General features: G+C 36.5%; 2 protein-coding genes across 2 annotated transcripts; one reads left to right on the forward strand and one right to left on the reverse strand.

The window, feature by feature from the left end:
• Positions 1-2,227: 2,227 nt before the first annotated feature.
• Positions 2,228-3,984, forward strand: mespab (mesoderm posterior ab). The gene is made up of 2 exons (XM_057330314.1): positions 2,228-3,725; positions 3,836-3,984. The coding sequence occupies exons 1-2, from the start codon at positions 3,054-3,056 to the stop codon at positions 3,890-3,892; spliced, it is 729 nt and encodes a 242-aa protein (XP_057186297.1). The 5' UTR covers positions 2,228-3,053; the 3' UTR covers positions 3,893-3,984.
• A 302-nt stretch (positions 3,985-4,286) lies between these two features.
• LOC130552059 (hereditary hemochromatosis protein homolog) lies at positions 4,287-6,477 on the reverse strand. Its single transcript, XM_057330141.1, has 6 exons — positions 6,423-6,477; positions 5,861-6,118; positions 5,307-5,585; positions 4,924-5,208; positions 4,728-4,846; positions 4,287-4,527 (listed from the first exon to the last, which is right to left on the reverse strand). The coding sequence occupies exons 1-6, from the start codon at positions 6,475-6,477 to the stop codon at positions 4,435-4,437; spliced, it is 1,089 nt and encodes a 362-aa protein (XP_057186124.1). The 3' UTR covers positions 4,287-4,434.
• Positions 6,478-13,688: the final 7,211 nt, after the last annotated feature.

The raw sequence follows: 13,688 nt of genomic DNA on the forward strand, positions 1-13,688 counted from the left end.
AAGGCAGCATCCCATATCCCAGCAAGCAAATCAAACCCAAAATGCCATTATAGCTACTTTATATAACAATAATATATATATATATATATATATATATATATACTTATATAGCCAAGTTTATAATTTATAATCAGAGAAGAGTAAAAAATAAGACTTAAAATGAGTGGTTTGATGTTAACACAATGGCCAGGCCGTTTTAAAATTTTGCATCAACAAATAACCCAACAGAGGTGTTAGTTCAACCTGGTTTTGGTTTCAAAATCTGAGAGCCTTTTGATAATGTTTTTGTTAATTTTTCGATTATCATTATAAATATCTTTCACATATCAGCATTATATCAGACATCATGTCACTCTGCATGATCAGTCATGGAAAAAGAGACAGCCAGACATGTCATTTATTAGGCCCCAGTATACATTATAAAAATATTGAAGATTTAATTTTAAATTACTTCACATTTCCAATTTATACCCTTATTTTATTTCTTTTATTAAATATTTTCTATTTATTCGTTACAGAGATTATATTTGATTTTCAAAGCCGTTTCACCTCTATCAGCAGTCAGGTACTAATCAGGTCTGTGCAAATAGAACCTCTTTCTTAATGAACTACAAGTCAACAAGAAAAGCTTCCTCGCACCTCCAAGTCTGGGATGAAGGATGATCCCTTCAAAAGCTTGAACTTCATACATACTTATCTTCATAATCCTCTAATGTGAGAGAGGTCGACAGGCCTCATGTTTCATGACAGAGGTGTCAGATCATTAGAACCGAGACTCTGCTTTAGTTACCCTTGACCCTGCGACTGAAATGCTAATGCAAAGCTCAATCCACAGTTTACAGATCACTAGGAGGAAAGGATTTAGACAATTTAGTTATTTACCTCAAATCAACATTTAACCGGGCAGGAGAAGAAAAACACACGGCATTGATGTGCTAATCGACCTTTGATGCTTTAAGAAAAACTAAGAAAGACTCTAAAAAGGTTGAAGTGAGCTCATTTGCAGTGAGGCTCGAGACTTTAAATCAACATTCTGTAGACCTCACAGGAAACAGCTAAATGTTTAATGATCGCATATCTTTACAATTGAAAGTATAACACTCATTTTTAAGGTTTGTAGTTATTTGTTTTTGTCATTTTGCACTATTTTTTAGCTAAAATTAGATACAAAATTTTCCCTTAATAATAAGATATGAAACTTGTAACAATGACGTCTTATTTAGTCTAAAATTTATGACAATTATAATCTGAGATTCACCATCAAAGTGATAGAAATCTTTTCTTCTGATCCTGCTTCAAACTAATGTGTTGTGTTGTCTGGCCCCGAGTAAAATCGAATTATTGCAGGACAGCACCGGGAAGGAAGCAGCAAAAAGTGACACGTCGTGATCTGGGAACCATTTCCCTTCCCTGCTCGCATTGAAGCTGTAATCCACAAGCCTTTGAGGTCACCTTACACCTCAGAAAACAACAACAACAACTGGATCTACAGCAATAAAGTCCAGATTTCATCTTCTTTTGGACCTTAAAGCAGATGCATCATACAGAGAAATCGTATCAGGCGACTTAAAAAAAAAAGAGGCAAACACTGTCTTGTGCACTTTTAAATGAGCTTTTTATTAAAAGTATTTAAATGCATTCATAACGTTAAATGCACATGTGACCCTGACAGTGAAAACCCAACCAAAGTCCTATTTTGGTGATTTACTGTTTTCTACATCAAATCATCCTATGCAAAGAACATTCTGTGAAAATATCTGAGTAAGGTCACGTCAAAGATTAAAATCGTAGTAAAATGAATGCTTGAAATCAAACTTTGATGCTCATTATCTCAGACTTAAATAAATTATACAATTATTATAAATGATCAAATTATATAAAACAAAATACATTGTTAAATAGATTACCTATGAAACAGTTTTTAGTTCTAACGAGATAAAGTAAAAATAAACAAGATAAATCCTGGGTTGTTTAAAATGTGGACAAAAAAATCTATATTTTACCCAACCATGGGTTAAAACAGTCCAGCATATTGTTACATTTAAACCACTGGTTGGGTTTGTCCATGTTTTACTCAAACATTAGGTTTTTTTTTGATGAAGCAGTTAAAGTTCTTCTGGAGTTCCCATGAAGCTCTCAGAGGTGGAAGTCAGTTGTCTAAACAAAGACCTGTGAACATGTGACACATTACAGGCTGCACACGTCATGAACAAAGGTGTTACTCTGAGAGACCGGGCTCATTCAACAAGACGTAAAGATAAAAAGAAAACAAGACCCTGAAGTGTTTTGACTTAATGTGGCTGCTGTCCTTCTGAAACGTTGTCTCTCCATGTTTTGTGATTTTTATTTTTTTCCATAAATCATTATTCACAGTCTCCTTTTATGTTTGTCACTGGATTTTGCAAATATCTAACCAATAAAAAGCATTTAAAAGTGCTTGTCAACTTTGACAACACAATATGTAATCACTTAAAAAGTACAGTGTTTTTTCCATTTCCTGAAAAACAGTGAATTTAGACATACGAGGTTTCAGAAGGACAGTGACGATATTATATACTGAATTGGGGGAAATCGTAGTTTTAAGATGTGCAACTCTGTTGGTTTAAGTTTAAAAATGCTATAAAATGTAATGTATAAGCATACAGGAACGATCAGACTAAAAATAATCTCAAACAAGAAAAAAAGATGTCTGCAGATTTAAAGGCATTAAGCACAAAAATGCTTAAAAGCTACACCCTTCAAAGAAAACAACACGGAAAACTTAAATACTTTAGCCAAGTTGAATCAAACTAAATCTTGAACTTGTCGTGTTTTTCTACCCGCTCCAGTCACCGCCTCCCACCTGTGCACGTGCTGCGAGTTTTCCCAGAGACCCCCTGCCCCTGGTGTGATGTCTCTCCTCTGCTTTGAAATTCCTAAGCGCCTTCTGAAGGTGCAACGTCACACCTCTTCTTCTAGGATATATTGAGCTGCTGCCTTCAGCTGTCCGCCATTCACTCAGGTACTAGAGAACGAACAGCACACATCTCCTCAGCTTTGGAAAGATCACAACCATGGAGTTCAACTTTTCTCCGTTGATGCTCTACGGAGACCAATGCCAGAACAAACATTCCTCCAGCACCGATGCTGGGTACTACAGCGCCTGTGGCAGCCTTTCTCCAAGTTCCTCCGTCGATTCTGGTTGTTTTTCTCCTCCTGCGAACTCGTGGTTAGCTGGCAGACTCCACGAGGCTGCTGGAAACGCCGACAGCCAACCTGCAAATAAACCCAGAACGGTTCTACCACCAGAAGGAAAAAGACGTTCCAGGTCGAAAAATCCAGGACCGAAGCGCCAGACGGCCAGCGAGAGAGAGAAACTCAGAATGAGGGACCTGACCAAAGCCCTGCATCATGTCAGAAGCTTCTTGCCTCCATCTGTGGCTCCTGCTGGACAGACCCTGACCAAGATTGAGACCCTTCGCCTCACCATCGGCTACATCTCGTACTTGTCAGCTCAGCTGGAACACGGTCAAGAGATCTCCAGCCATGAAATAACACCACAAAGCTACTCACAAGAGCCATCAGACAGACTTCAGAGCGGAACCTGGTGTCTGGATGGAACACAAGAACAGTTTCAGGACAGCACCCGGTACTGTTCAACATTCACCGCCTTTACGGATTCAACACAACAGATGGAAGCAAACTTTCCTTCAACGTCATACAACAGAGATGCACAGTCCTATATGGTAAGGATGCTTTTACAGATATTAAACATTTATCTGGTTTGAAAATGAGATATTTTTGCTTTTTCTTGTACTTAATTTCTGAATCTAAACGGGTCTCTTTTCTTCAACAGTTTCCTTGCACAATGACACAAAATGCTACAGACTACGGCCATGCATTTTTCCAATAAAGAAGGCCAAGAAGAGAATTGATGCCAAGAAAGATGCTCATTGTGTGACCTAAAAACTATGCTTTGTTTATGTTGTGATTTCATTATTTGTAATTATTGATCAGATCAAATATTTTTCTACTGAATACATTTGTATTTATTGCATATTTATTATTGTTTTTAAAATAAATGCATTTAAATATTACTTTTTGTCTGGATGTTTTATTTAAAGTGAAACATTGCCTTTATGAAATCATACGAAATTTATTTAAATCATCAATAAATCATCATTTATTTATCAAAAATATACAAAAAATATTATTAAAAAAATAATTGTTACAAAATTGCATTAGTAAACATAAACACTGCACGATAAAATTCATAACCTGCCCACTCTTTACAACAGCTTAAATAAAGTCACTTGCAAGTGTTTACTAAGTAAAAAAACTGTGTCAATATTGTCTGAAGGTTATATTGCTATACATAGTCCATCGCTGCATATTTGTTTGCTTAATGCATTTCTATCATTTTTTATTTGAACTGAAACAACTTGCAACGATTTATTACTGAACATTGTTTAAAGATGTCTCTTCACTTGATTTCTGTAGCTTAACGCCATCAAAATGACAGACTTGTGTCCACACTTTCTTCAGATTCTGAAAATAAAAAAAAATGTTAAATACTTCAAAAGAATATACAAACTATGTAACTAAAAGTCCTGTCATGTATATTCTTTCTCCAGTAAAAAAAAGTAGTAAAATAATAAAAATATAAACCCATTATGTGAATGCTACTATTAGTGAAAATAAGTCAATTTCATTTTTTGGCATACTAAAACACATTAGACCTGCATTACCTGTCTTTCACCTTCTCTATATAGAATTACAGCAGCAACAGCCCCCAAAATCAACACCAAAGCCAAAGCCGTTACAACTGAGAAAATCATTGACTTTACCGGTGTCCCATGATCATACTCTGAAACATAACCCATGAGTTAAGTTCACATATAGACAACATATTTTAACTTTTTTTTTTGATAGTGTGTCAATTACCTAAAGTGATGTCCAGTTTGTTGTTCAGACTGAGATGTGTGGCAGTGCAGGTGTATTTGTGTTTCCTTCTCTGTTCTTCTGCACTGATCCTCAGAATCTTCCTCATCTGGTACGTCCCGTCATCATTGGGCAGAAGATCTCCTCCGGTGATCTCATGATCAGATACAGGCTGCCCGTCTCTGAGCATGGTCAGACTGATGTGTCGAGGGTAAAATCCTGTTGCCAGGCAACTTACTTGGGAACCAAAAGACAGTTCTTTCTGAAAAAGCCTGATTTTGGGCTTCACTGTTGAAAGACAGATGTATCCGAGTCCGTTTTTGTTTTCTAAACAATAGCACAGTAGAACGTACATTTAATATTTACAATATTTTCAGCCGTCTTACCTTTTCTATTTATTTGATTTTTCCTTGTTTCAGTGTAACCCTTGAGAGTTTTTAGGCAGGTTGGGAGATATAAATGTTTATGACGCCACATAGAGATCTCAAGATGGATTTTCAGCACCTGAGCGGTGACATTTAAAGAACCCTGGTATGTAAAATTCTTGTCTATATATCGCAGCTCATCTGTGGTGAATCCTTCGAAGGCGTCCCGCGTGATCATTTGTCCCGGTTCGCCATTATCCTTCATCTCACACAAAACCAGTCTTTGCAACACAAGAGCACCTTTAACTGAGAGCAAACACAATAAGTCATTTTTTTTATTAAATTTTTCATAGATATTACAAATCAAATACTTACACAGCTTCTTGGTTTTGTTGGTGCTTGTGAAGCCTAACAGCTATTCCTCAAAATATTAAACTTGCCTAATAAAGTATTCACTATTACTATTGATAATGCTTTGGGGTATGGATGTGATCAAAGTGTTTGACTGTACATGTTCCTTTTCATGTCTTTCAAGCCATTTTAACTAAAGTCAAAAGAATAACTGCAATATTTACCCTCAGTTTTATTCAGGGTGTTTGTCGCTACTGCCCATTTGCTCTGAAAAGATGATTCTATGTAGTCACTGATGGTGAGGAGAACATTAGAATCAAACACATGATTTTCGGGTGCTGTGTTTCCTCTTCGAATGAAGGTCCTTGTCTCACCGTTATAATACAGAACTCTGACATCATCCAACATCAATGTGTAACTAAATTGAGGAAAAGGCATTTGTCCCCTCAGGTAGGTTGCAAGCAACCACAAAGAATGAGAGCCTGGTAATAACAAGACAATTATTTTTTATTAATCCGTCATTTGCTACAGAGATTAACGAACAATTATAAAGTGAAACAACGTCGCATTAACAACGTTTTGTCATTAGCAGGTAAAAAATGAATGTCATGTCTAATATCTTCACTGACTTTACATGCTTATAAATAATAATAAAAAATGCATGCTTCTTGCCTCATTTATCAAAATTCTTACAGAACACAAAACTAGATTTATCAAGAAGCAGGAAAATGGTTTGGTTAAGGAGATATTGTACATCCAAAAACGTTGTTTAAAATATGTTCTTACCTTTTGGAGCTGCTGTTGGAAGGGAAAGCAAAAACAGGACTAGAAGTTTATCCATATTGTGGATACTTATATGATTCGTTTTTTGTAGTGCTGCTCACAAATGGACTAACTTTAGAATGTTGTCTTCCTTGTTCTCCTTGCTGTCCATCCTTGTGAATAGTTGTCTTCGCTTAAGTTAATGTTTATCTATTCATGTGATGAATTATAGCTTCTGAACTGACCTTTACACTCAAACAGGTTTTCAGTTTTCCTTTAGTTTGATCTCCTTAGTTTGGTTTCGTGTAAACTGTGAATTCTTAAACACATGTTCATATTCAACGCTTGAAATCAGAATTTCAGTATAAATGTGAGAACAAATAATATAAGAACTTTTTCTTTTTTCTGTCTGTTTAAATGATTTGCTTTTATCTGTTGACGTGGATAGTGGAATATAACGCCATGTATTAGTTTACTATAGCAAATACTAGAGTATACTACAGTATTTTCTTGCTGTGGGGACTGCCTTAAAATGTCTCACATTCCCCTGTAATTTCTTTAAATCACAAATGCAATTTTACAATAACAACACAAGGTGGCAGCACTACATTGTGGTGCAGGTGTTGTAATAAAACGTGACGTTATGATCGTAAGAATAAGCCTTATTATATTAGTATGGTGGCCGTGCCTTTATAGATTTGATATGGCCGACATTAATCTTGAATCCAATAATCTTAATAAAGAAAAAAATCCCTGGATTTGAAGGTGCTTTTCGAGTAAGGCTGTGAAACCAGACATCCAAATACATATCAGTATCACTGAGTAACCTGTTTACTAAGTGAAATTGACTGTTTATATTATAGAAAACTAAAGTAAGTGACTTTAGTCTAAAACTGAAGTTAGAAGATATTTTAAACTTTGGTGAATTCAGGACACTTTTAATCATAGAGATGAACATGGCCCACCCCTGGGTTGAAACCTTTATGTTGGTTTTTCAGGTCCTTTCATTTCATAACATTCACTCACCTCTTGTCTGTTTTACGTTTCGAAACCTCTTTTCTTTTCTTTTCTTTTTCCCCTTTTTTCAATAGGGGCTGGCTGCAGCCGATGGGGCGAGTGGAGCGCCACTCTCGAACAGGAAATGCGTCACCTCCACTCAATAATAAAGAAGGGGCAAAATGGCGTCGCTGAGCTCTCTGAAGTTCGAACTTTAGCTCGGGTAATTTTATCTCAGCATCCCTACACTACTTGCAGACTGACACTGTTTTAACGTGCAATGCAAGCAGAACGCATATGGCTTCCGTGAAATTACGCAAAAATGATGAATAAACACGATGGATTTATATATTTTTGACGATCAATATTGATGTCTCGCCAATGTTAGCTGATGTTGCATGAATTTCTTTAAAATACAGGTTTAGAAAATCCGATTTTTTAATATAATCCAAATCCACCGAAGTACTTAAAACCCTGGGCCCGGTTGCATAAAGCACCTTAAGTTTTTCCCTTAAGTATGACACTTAAGGGGTGATTTTCCTTTACCAAAGACAATAGGAGAATAACTTAAGTAAAACTTAAGGTATACTTAAGGGAAAATTACACTTAAGGTGCTTTATGCAACTGGGCCCTGATGTTACACACCCCGGTACCGTAGGTGGCGATATACACCTAAACATGTTGTTTGCGACCCGCCATTAAAAGGAAAGAAGAAGGAGAAGAACGTGCGTTGATAGTTATTTACTGTTACTTGCAGTTGATGTGTTTTGTAAATATAGTTTGTGTTTTTTACTCAAAACAATTACAACTTAATTTGTGGAAATTATTCAGCATTTTACTGTGGTTGTTTTGTATGTTATTTTGCTTTAAATATAAAATTCCTAAATTGTATGTGTTCACATTTTTCATTTTTATAAAAAATTAATTTATTTGATGTTTCATTTATTGTTCACTGCTAACTATTATAATGTTTACTTTCTAAATACAAACCTGGAAGCAATGTCTGGATTTAGTAACATTAAAGGTATTTAATAACATTTAAACAATAATCTTGTAGCATTAAACATACAAGTATTTATTAGCTGTGTCTCGTTTCGGAAGGCTGCGTCCTCCGGAGGTCTCATTCGAAGGCTGCTACGTCATCGAGGCTGACTCGTTTCATAAAAGCATGTAGGACACTCCGTATGCACCCTTCTAATGCGACACACGGACGCACACGCACACACACACGTACACAGACAAGTACGCACACACACACAGACACACGCTCAGTGAGAGCACACATTTAAGATAAAGGAGAGAGAAACACAGGTCAAATATAACAGACTATAAATTCCTATATGCAATATTAATTAAGTAAAACTTTAAAATTCTAAAGCAGCCCCCCCGGCCAGACAAATAGTGCAAAAAACAGTATGCAAACGGTGGCGAGGAACCCAAAACTCTAATCGAGAAAAAAAAAACTCAGGAGAACCCAGGCCCAACCAGGGGATTCCAGTTCCCCTCTGGCAAAAGCTGCTGCCTCTGCACAAGCTCTAGAGAGCTTGCACAACAAGGCTAAATAAAATAAATAAACTTACTAATAAGGTAAATTATAGTTTAAGATTATCATTAATAATCTAATAGCATTTGAAATTTTGTGGTGAAGACGTGTCAGGTGACCGCGTCCTTCTTTATCCAGCTCTATCATCTCAGCTCTTGTCAGGTCGCCGCTTCCCATTCTCCGCTCTACCATCAGGTCAGGCCATGAACTGCATCCTGCTCGCTGTGGTAACCTTGGAACAATGAGACAAGACTGGCTGAGAGTAGAGTACTGTTCTGTACTCTTTGATGCAACAAGTACATCAGTTGTGTTTTTGGTTCCGGTTGATCTAACTAATGCAGCCTAAACCCTCTGAAGATTTATATTATGGAAGAGTAGTGTATGCAAGATTAAAAAGATGCGTCTTTAGTCTAGATTTAAACTGACAGAGTGTGTCTGCCTCCCGGACAGTGCAGGGAAGACTATTCCAAAGTTTAGGCGCTAGATAGGAAAAGGATCTACCACCTGCACTTGATTTTGAAATTCTAGGTATTACCAACTGACAGGACGCCTGAGAGCGTAATGCACGTGAAGGACTGTAATACAAAAGGAGTTCATTCAAGTACTGAGGAGCTAAACCATGTAAGGCTTTATAGGTAATAAGCAAGATTTTAAAGTTAACGCGATGCTTTATAGGTAACCAGTGCAAGGTTGACAGAACCGGGCTAATATGTTCATACTTTTTTGTACGTGTAAGAACTCGAGCTGCCGCGTTTTGGACCAATTGGAGTTTTTGTAATAAGCCTGCAGGGCAACCACCTAACAGTGCATTACAGTAATCTAGTCTTGATGTCATGAATGCATGAATTAACTTCTCTGCATCTGAGATTGACAGCATATGACGTAGTTTAGATATATTCTTAAGATGGAAAAACGCAATTTTACAGGTGTTGGCGACGTGGCTCTCAAATGACAGATTACTATCGAATAGAACGCCAAGATTCTTTGCTGACGACGAGGGTTTTATGGAACATCCGTCAATAGTTAAACAGTATTCTTGGTTGTTACTTATAGCAGTTTTCGGTCCAATAAGTAACACTTCCGTTTTGTCCGAGTTCAGTAATAAAAAGTTGTTACTCATCCAGTTTTTTATATCGACTATGCATTCCATTATTCGATGGAACTGCTGTGTTTCATGAGGCTTCGAGGAAATATAAAGTTGAGTATCATCAGCATAACAGTGAAAGCTAACTCCGTGTCGCTTTATTATATCTCCTAGAGGTAGCATGTATAATGCGAAGAGCAGAGGCCCTAAGACTGAGCCCTGTGGTACACCGTACTGGACTTGCGATTTGCGTTACACGTCATTGTTTATTGCTACAAATTGAAAACGATTAAATATAAAACAATTTTATTATTAAATATATATATATATATATATATATATATATTTGCTGAATAAAGTGTTATTCCAGGGTATCTTTGTCAAATGAAAAAAAATATAGATAAAATAAAACTCGACAGCAGAGGGCAATATGCACATTTCCTACATATTGGGACCTGTTAGTGTCAGCTCCTTTTTGTGAATAATAAATCACATTTTGTGCCATAATTCGATATATCTATAATGCAATTAATGAATTGAAATTATATTTATTAAATAAATAATCAAAAACAATCTGAAATGTATACAACATATACAATTTTATTCATGAATAATAAATACATTTAAGAAATAATACAAAATGTATAAATATAAAAAAGAAATCACATTTTGTGCCTATCTATAATGCAATTAACGAATTGAAATTATATTTATTAAATAAATAATCAAAAACAGTCTGAAATGTATACAACAAATACATTTAATAAAATAATACAAAAATGTATAAATGTAAATAAACGCACATATTTAAATGGTGAACTTCTCAGTGTTTTTATCGTTAACTGAGAAAAAGGTCTAATAAATGGCAAATATGAAGTCTCTACATTCCCCTGAACCATGGGGAATGTAATAACAGAGCGAACTTGTAAGGTTTACATTCGGTTACCGTGGAAACACTCCCATGGGCCCTGATCCCCATGAAGCTCTGATACAGCACTGTCATAACTCCAAGGGATATGTGAAAATATACAAAAATATGAAAAGTTGTATGCATTAACTGCAAGTTTTGGTTTACTTTTCCCCTTATGAAACAATTTCAGTGCTAATTATATGGTATATTGAATAGTTTATAACAATGTGCTGACACGTAATTCTTTGTCACAGAGTAAACAGATCACAATGTTATGTAAGCTAATGATACCAGAGGAAATTAAAGTGATCTGGATCTGTGAGAAATATCCTCTCGCAATATCAGCGGCTAGGAGTAAGCAGTATGATTATCGGCCGGGCATCTTTTGTGATTCGTCAGTACGGATTTATGTGCAAGAGAGGGTGTATTTTTGCAGTTTTTATTTATTACACAAAGCAGAAACAGTAACCATGTGAAGTTAAAGTATGAAAACAGGCTTTCAAAGACATGAAAGCCTGACTTTAGGATCGGTTTTCAGTCACTTTTGCCTTTTTTATACACAAAGGACAAATTAAAGTCTTTGTTTGACAAACACATGACTGTCTGGGCCTTTAGTCCAAACACCTGACCAGCATTGTGAAAGTGGATTGCTGACCTTCTATGAAAGATTGCTCTCATTCCGTGTGTTGTTGGTCTCCCTGCCTCCAGACTTCTCACGTCTTACCCCTGACCTTTTTGACCTGTTTCTCCGCCTCTTCAAATCCCAGCATCCTGTTTTTTCCTGTTTAGTTCAAGTTCTGTTTATGACGGGGTACCTCATAGCAGCCAGAGTGATTTTTTTGTGGTTGTTTGTTGTGTGTGAGTTGACACCAGGCAGGATTCAAAGAGACAGATACGACCAATAAGTAAAGTGCATTTGGACATTTCTCTGCATTGACCATATGTGACCCTGGACAACCAGTCTTATGGGTCAATTTTTCGAAATTGAGATTTTTACATAATCTGAAAGCTGAATAAATAAACTTTCTATAGATATATGAGTTGTTAGAATAGGACAATATCTGGCTGAGATACAACCGTTTAAAACTCTGGAATCTGAGAGCGCAAAAAAATCAAAATATTGAGAAAATTGCCTTTGAAGTTGTTAATCAGGGGCACTGTGGCAGACCATCCACTCACAAAAATAAAGTTTTTATATATTTAAGGTAGGAAATTTACAAAATATCTTCATGGAACATGATCTTTACTTAATATCCTAATGATTTTTGGCATAAAAGAAAAATCGATAATTTTGACCCATACAATGTATTTTTGTCTTTTACTAAAAATGTTCCTGTGCTACTTAAGACTGGTTTTGTGATCCAGGGTCACATATTGCTTTTCTCCCAGCCTCTTTCAGTGCATTATGGGATTGCGTTATAAACCAAAAAACGGAGTGTCTTACCAACATCGCTGTTTACCTTCTGATGCTTTACAATTTGGTTTACCTATGCAGCTTACTAGGAACAGAGACCCTTATTGACCCCTCCTGGGTTCTTTGCATTTGTGTGCGCATGAGTCCACATCAGCAGAGGAAACATGCCCACCTGATATCAGCTGCACAAAAGGGATGTGTATTAAAGTCGTGACCAAAGGGACATCTGTGAAATAGAGGACTGAGATGAGCTCACAAATTGCCTGTGTTGAAAATATTGACAACAAATGATTTTATCTTTGAAACAGAGGAAGATTTCCCTGTTGCCATGATACTAAAGCAATAGAGCTTATTCTCCTGATTGAACCTACACAATGTCAATACTAAATCCAGCTGTCAGCTTTTTATCAGAAAGCTATCAGATCTCCATACGGCTAGGATTATCTACATTTGTGTTTAGGTGAACCAATATTAACAACAAATTTTTTTGTTGTGTTTGACGTCCGATTCTTCGATCCAAATAGGAGGTCCTCGGTTTTATTTTAGGAACAAAACATCCTTTCACCCTCAGGCGGATTGACGTGGCTCTGACCCTGAGCACGGCACCAAACCTCTTCAACCACAAAAAAATCTCAAGCAGTTCTTTTCATTTCTATGGATTAGCCAATGTGTTTAGCTTCTGGGTTTTATTCATTGTCAGTCATTTTGGATTAAACTATGCTTCGTGTATTGCCTGTTTTGTAAGATGCACATTTATCAGTATTCATGAGAATTAAAGCAACACTTTAGAACTTTTGCTCACGGTTCCCCCATGTGGTTGATGAGTGCAATTGTCTGTCACCAGTGTTGTAAGTAATGTCGTGAATTTGTTTTTGAATTTGTGGAACCGGTGAATGCAGAAACGTTGTTTGGAAACAATGTGGCACCTTTCAGCACGCTATGAGGCTGCTCAGGTAGCAACAGCAGTAGAAGTTGTCCGGTTAACAGTTATTCTACAGAGACATTGTTTTAAGGTAAAAAGCTACAAAGTGTTGCTTTATCTTCAAACTGTAGTGGCTATCTATCAGGTTACCACAACTTAACCTTCATGCAAATGGAACAGACCCACAGAAGCTGTTAAACTGGTTGTCGTTCTTAGCTTGGGCACCATTAATTTTCTCTTCAACAGACAATAATTTATGAACCAACAGCATCAGAATCTAAATGTTGCTAATGTGGATATAATACAGGTTTCTTCACAAATTCAAAAATGAGGTCTGGTGTTGCTGGTCCAAGATGGTTTGTAGACTTGGACCAGAGCTTGGACCACGTAGGAACCAACTATCATGTTCCAAAACACAGCT

This window comes from Triplophysa rosa, linkage group LG3 (genome assembly GCF_024868665.1).
Source record: "Triplophysa rosa linkage group LG3, Trosa_1v2, whole genome shotgun sequence".
NCBI lineage: Eukaryota > Metazoa > Chordata > Actinopteri > Cypriniformes > Nemacheilidae > Triplophysa > Triplophysa rosa.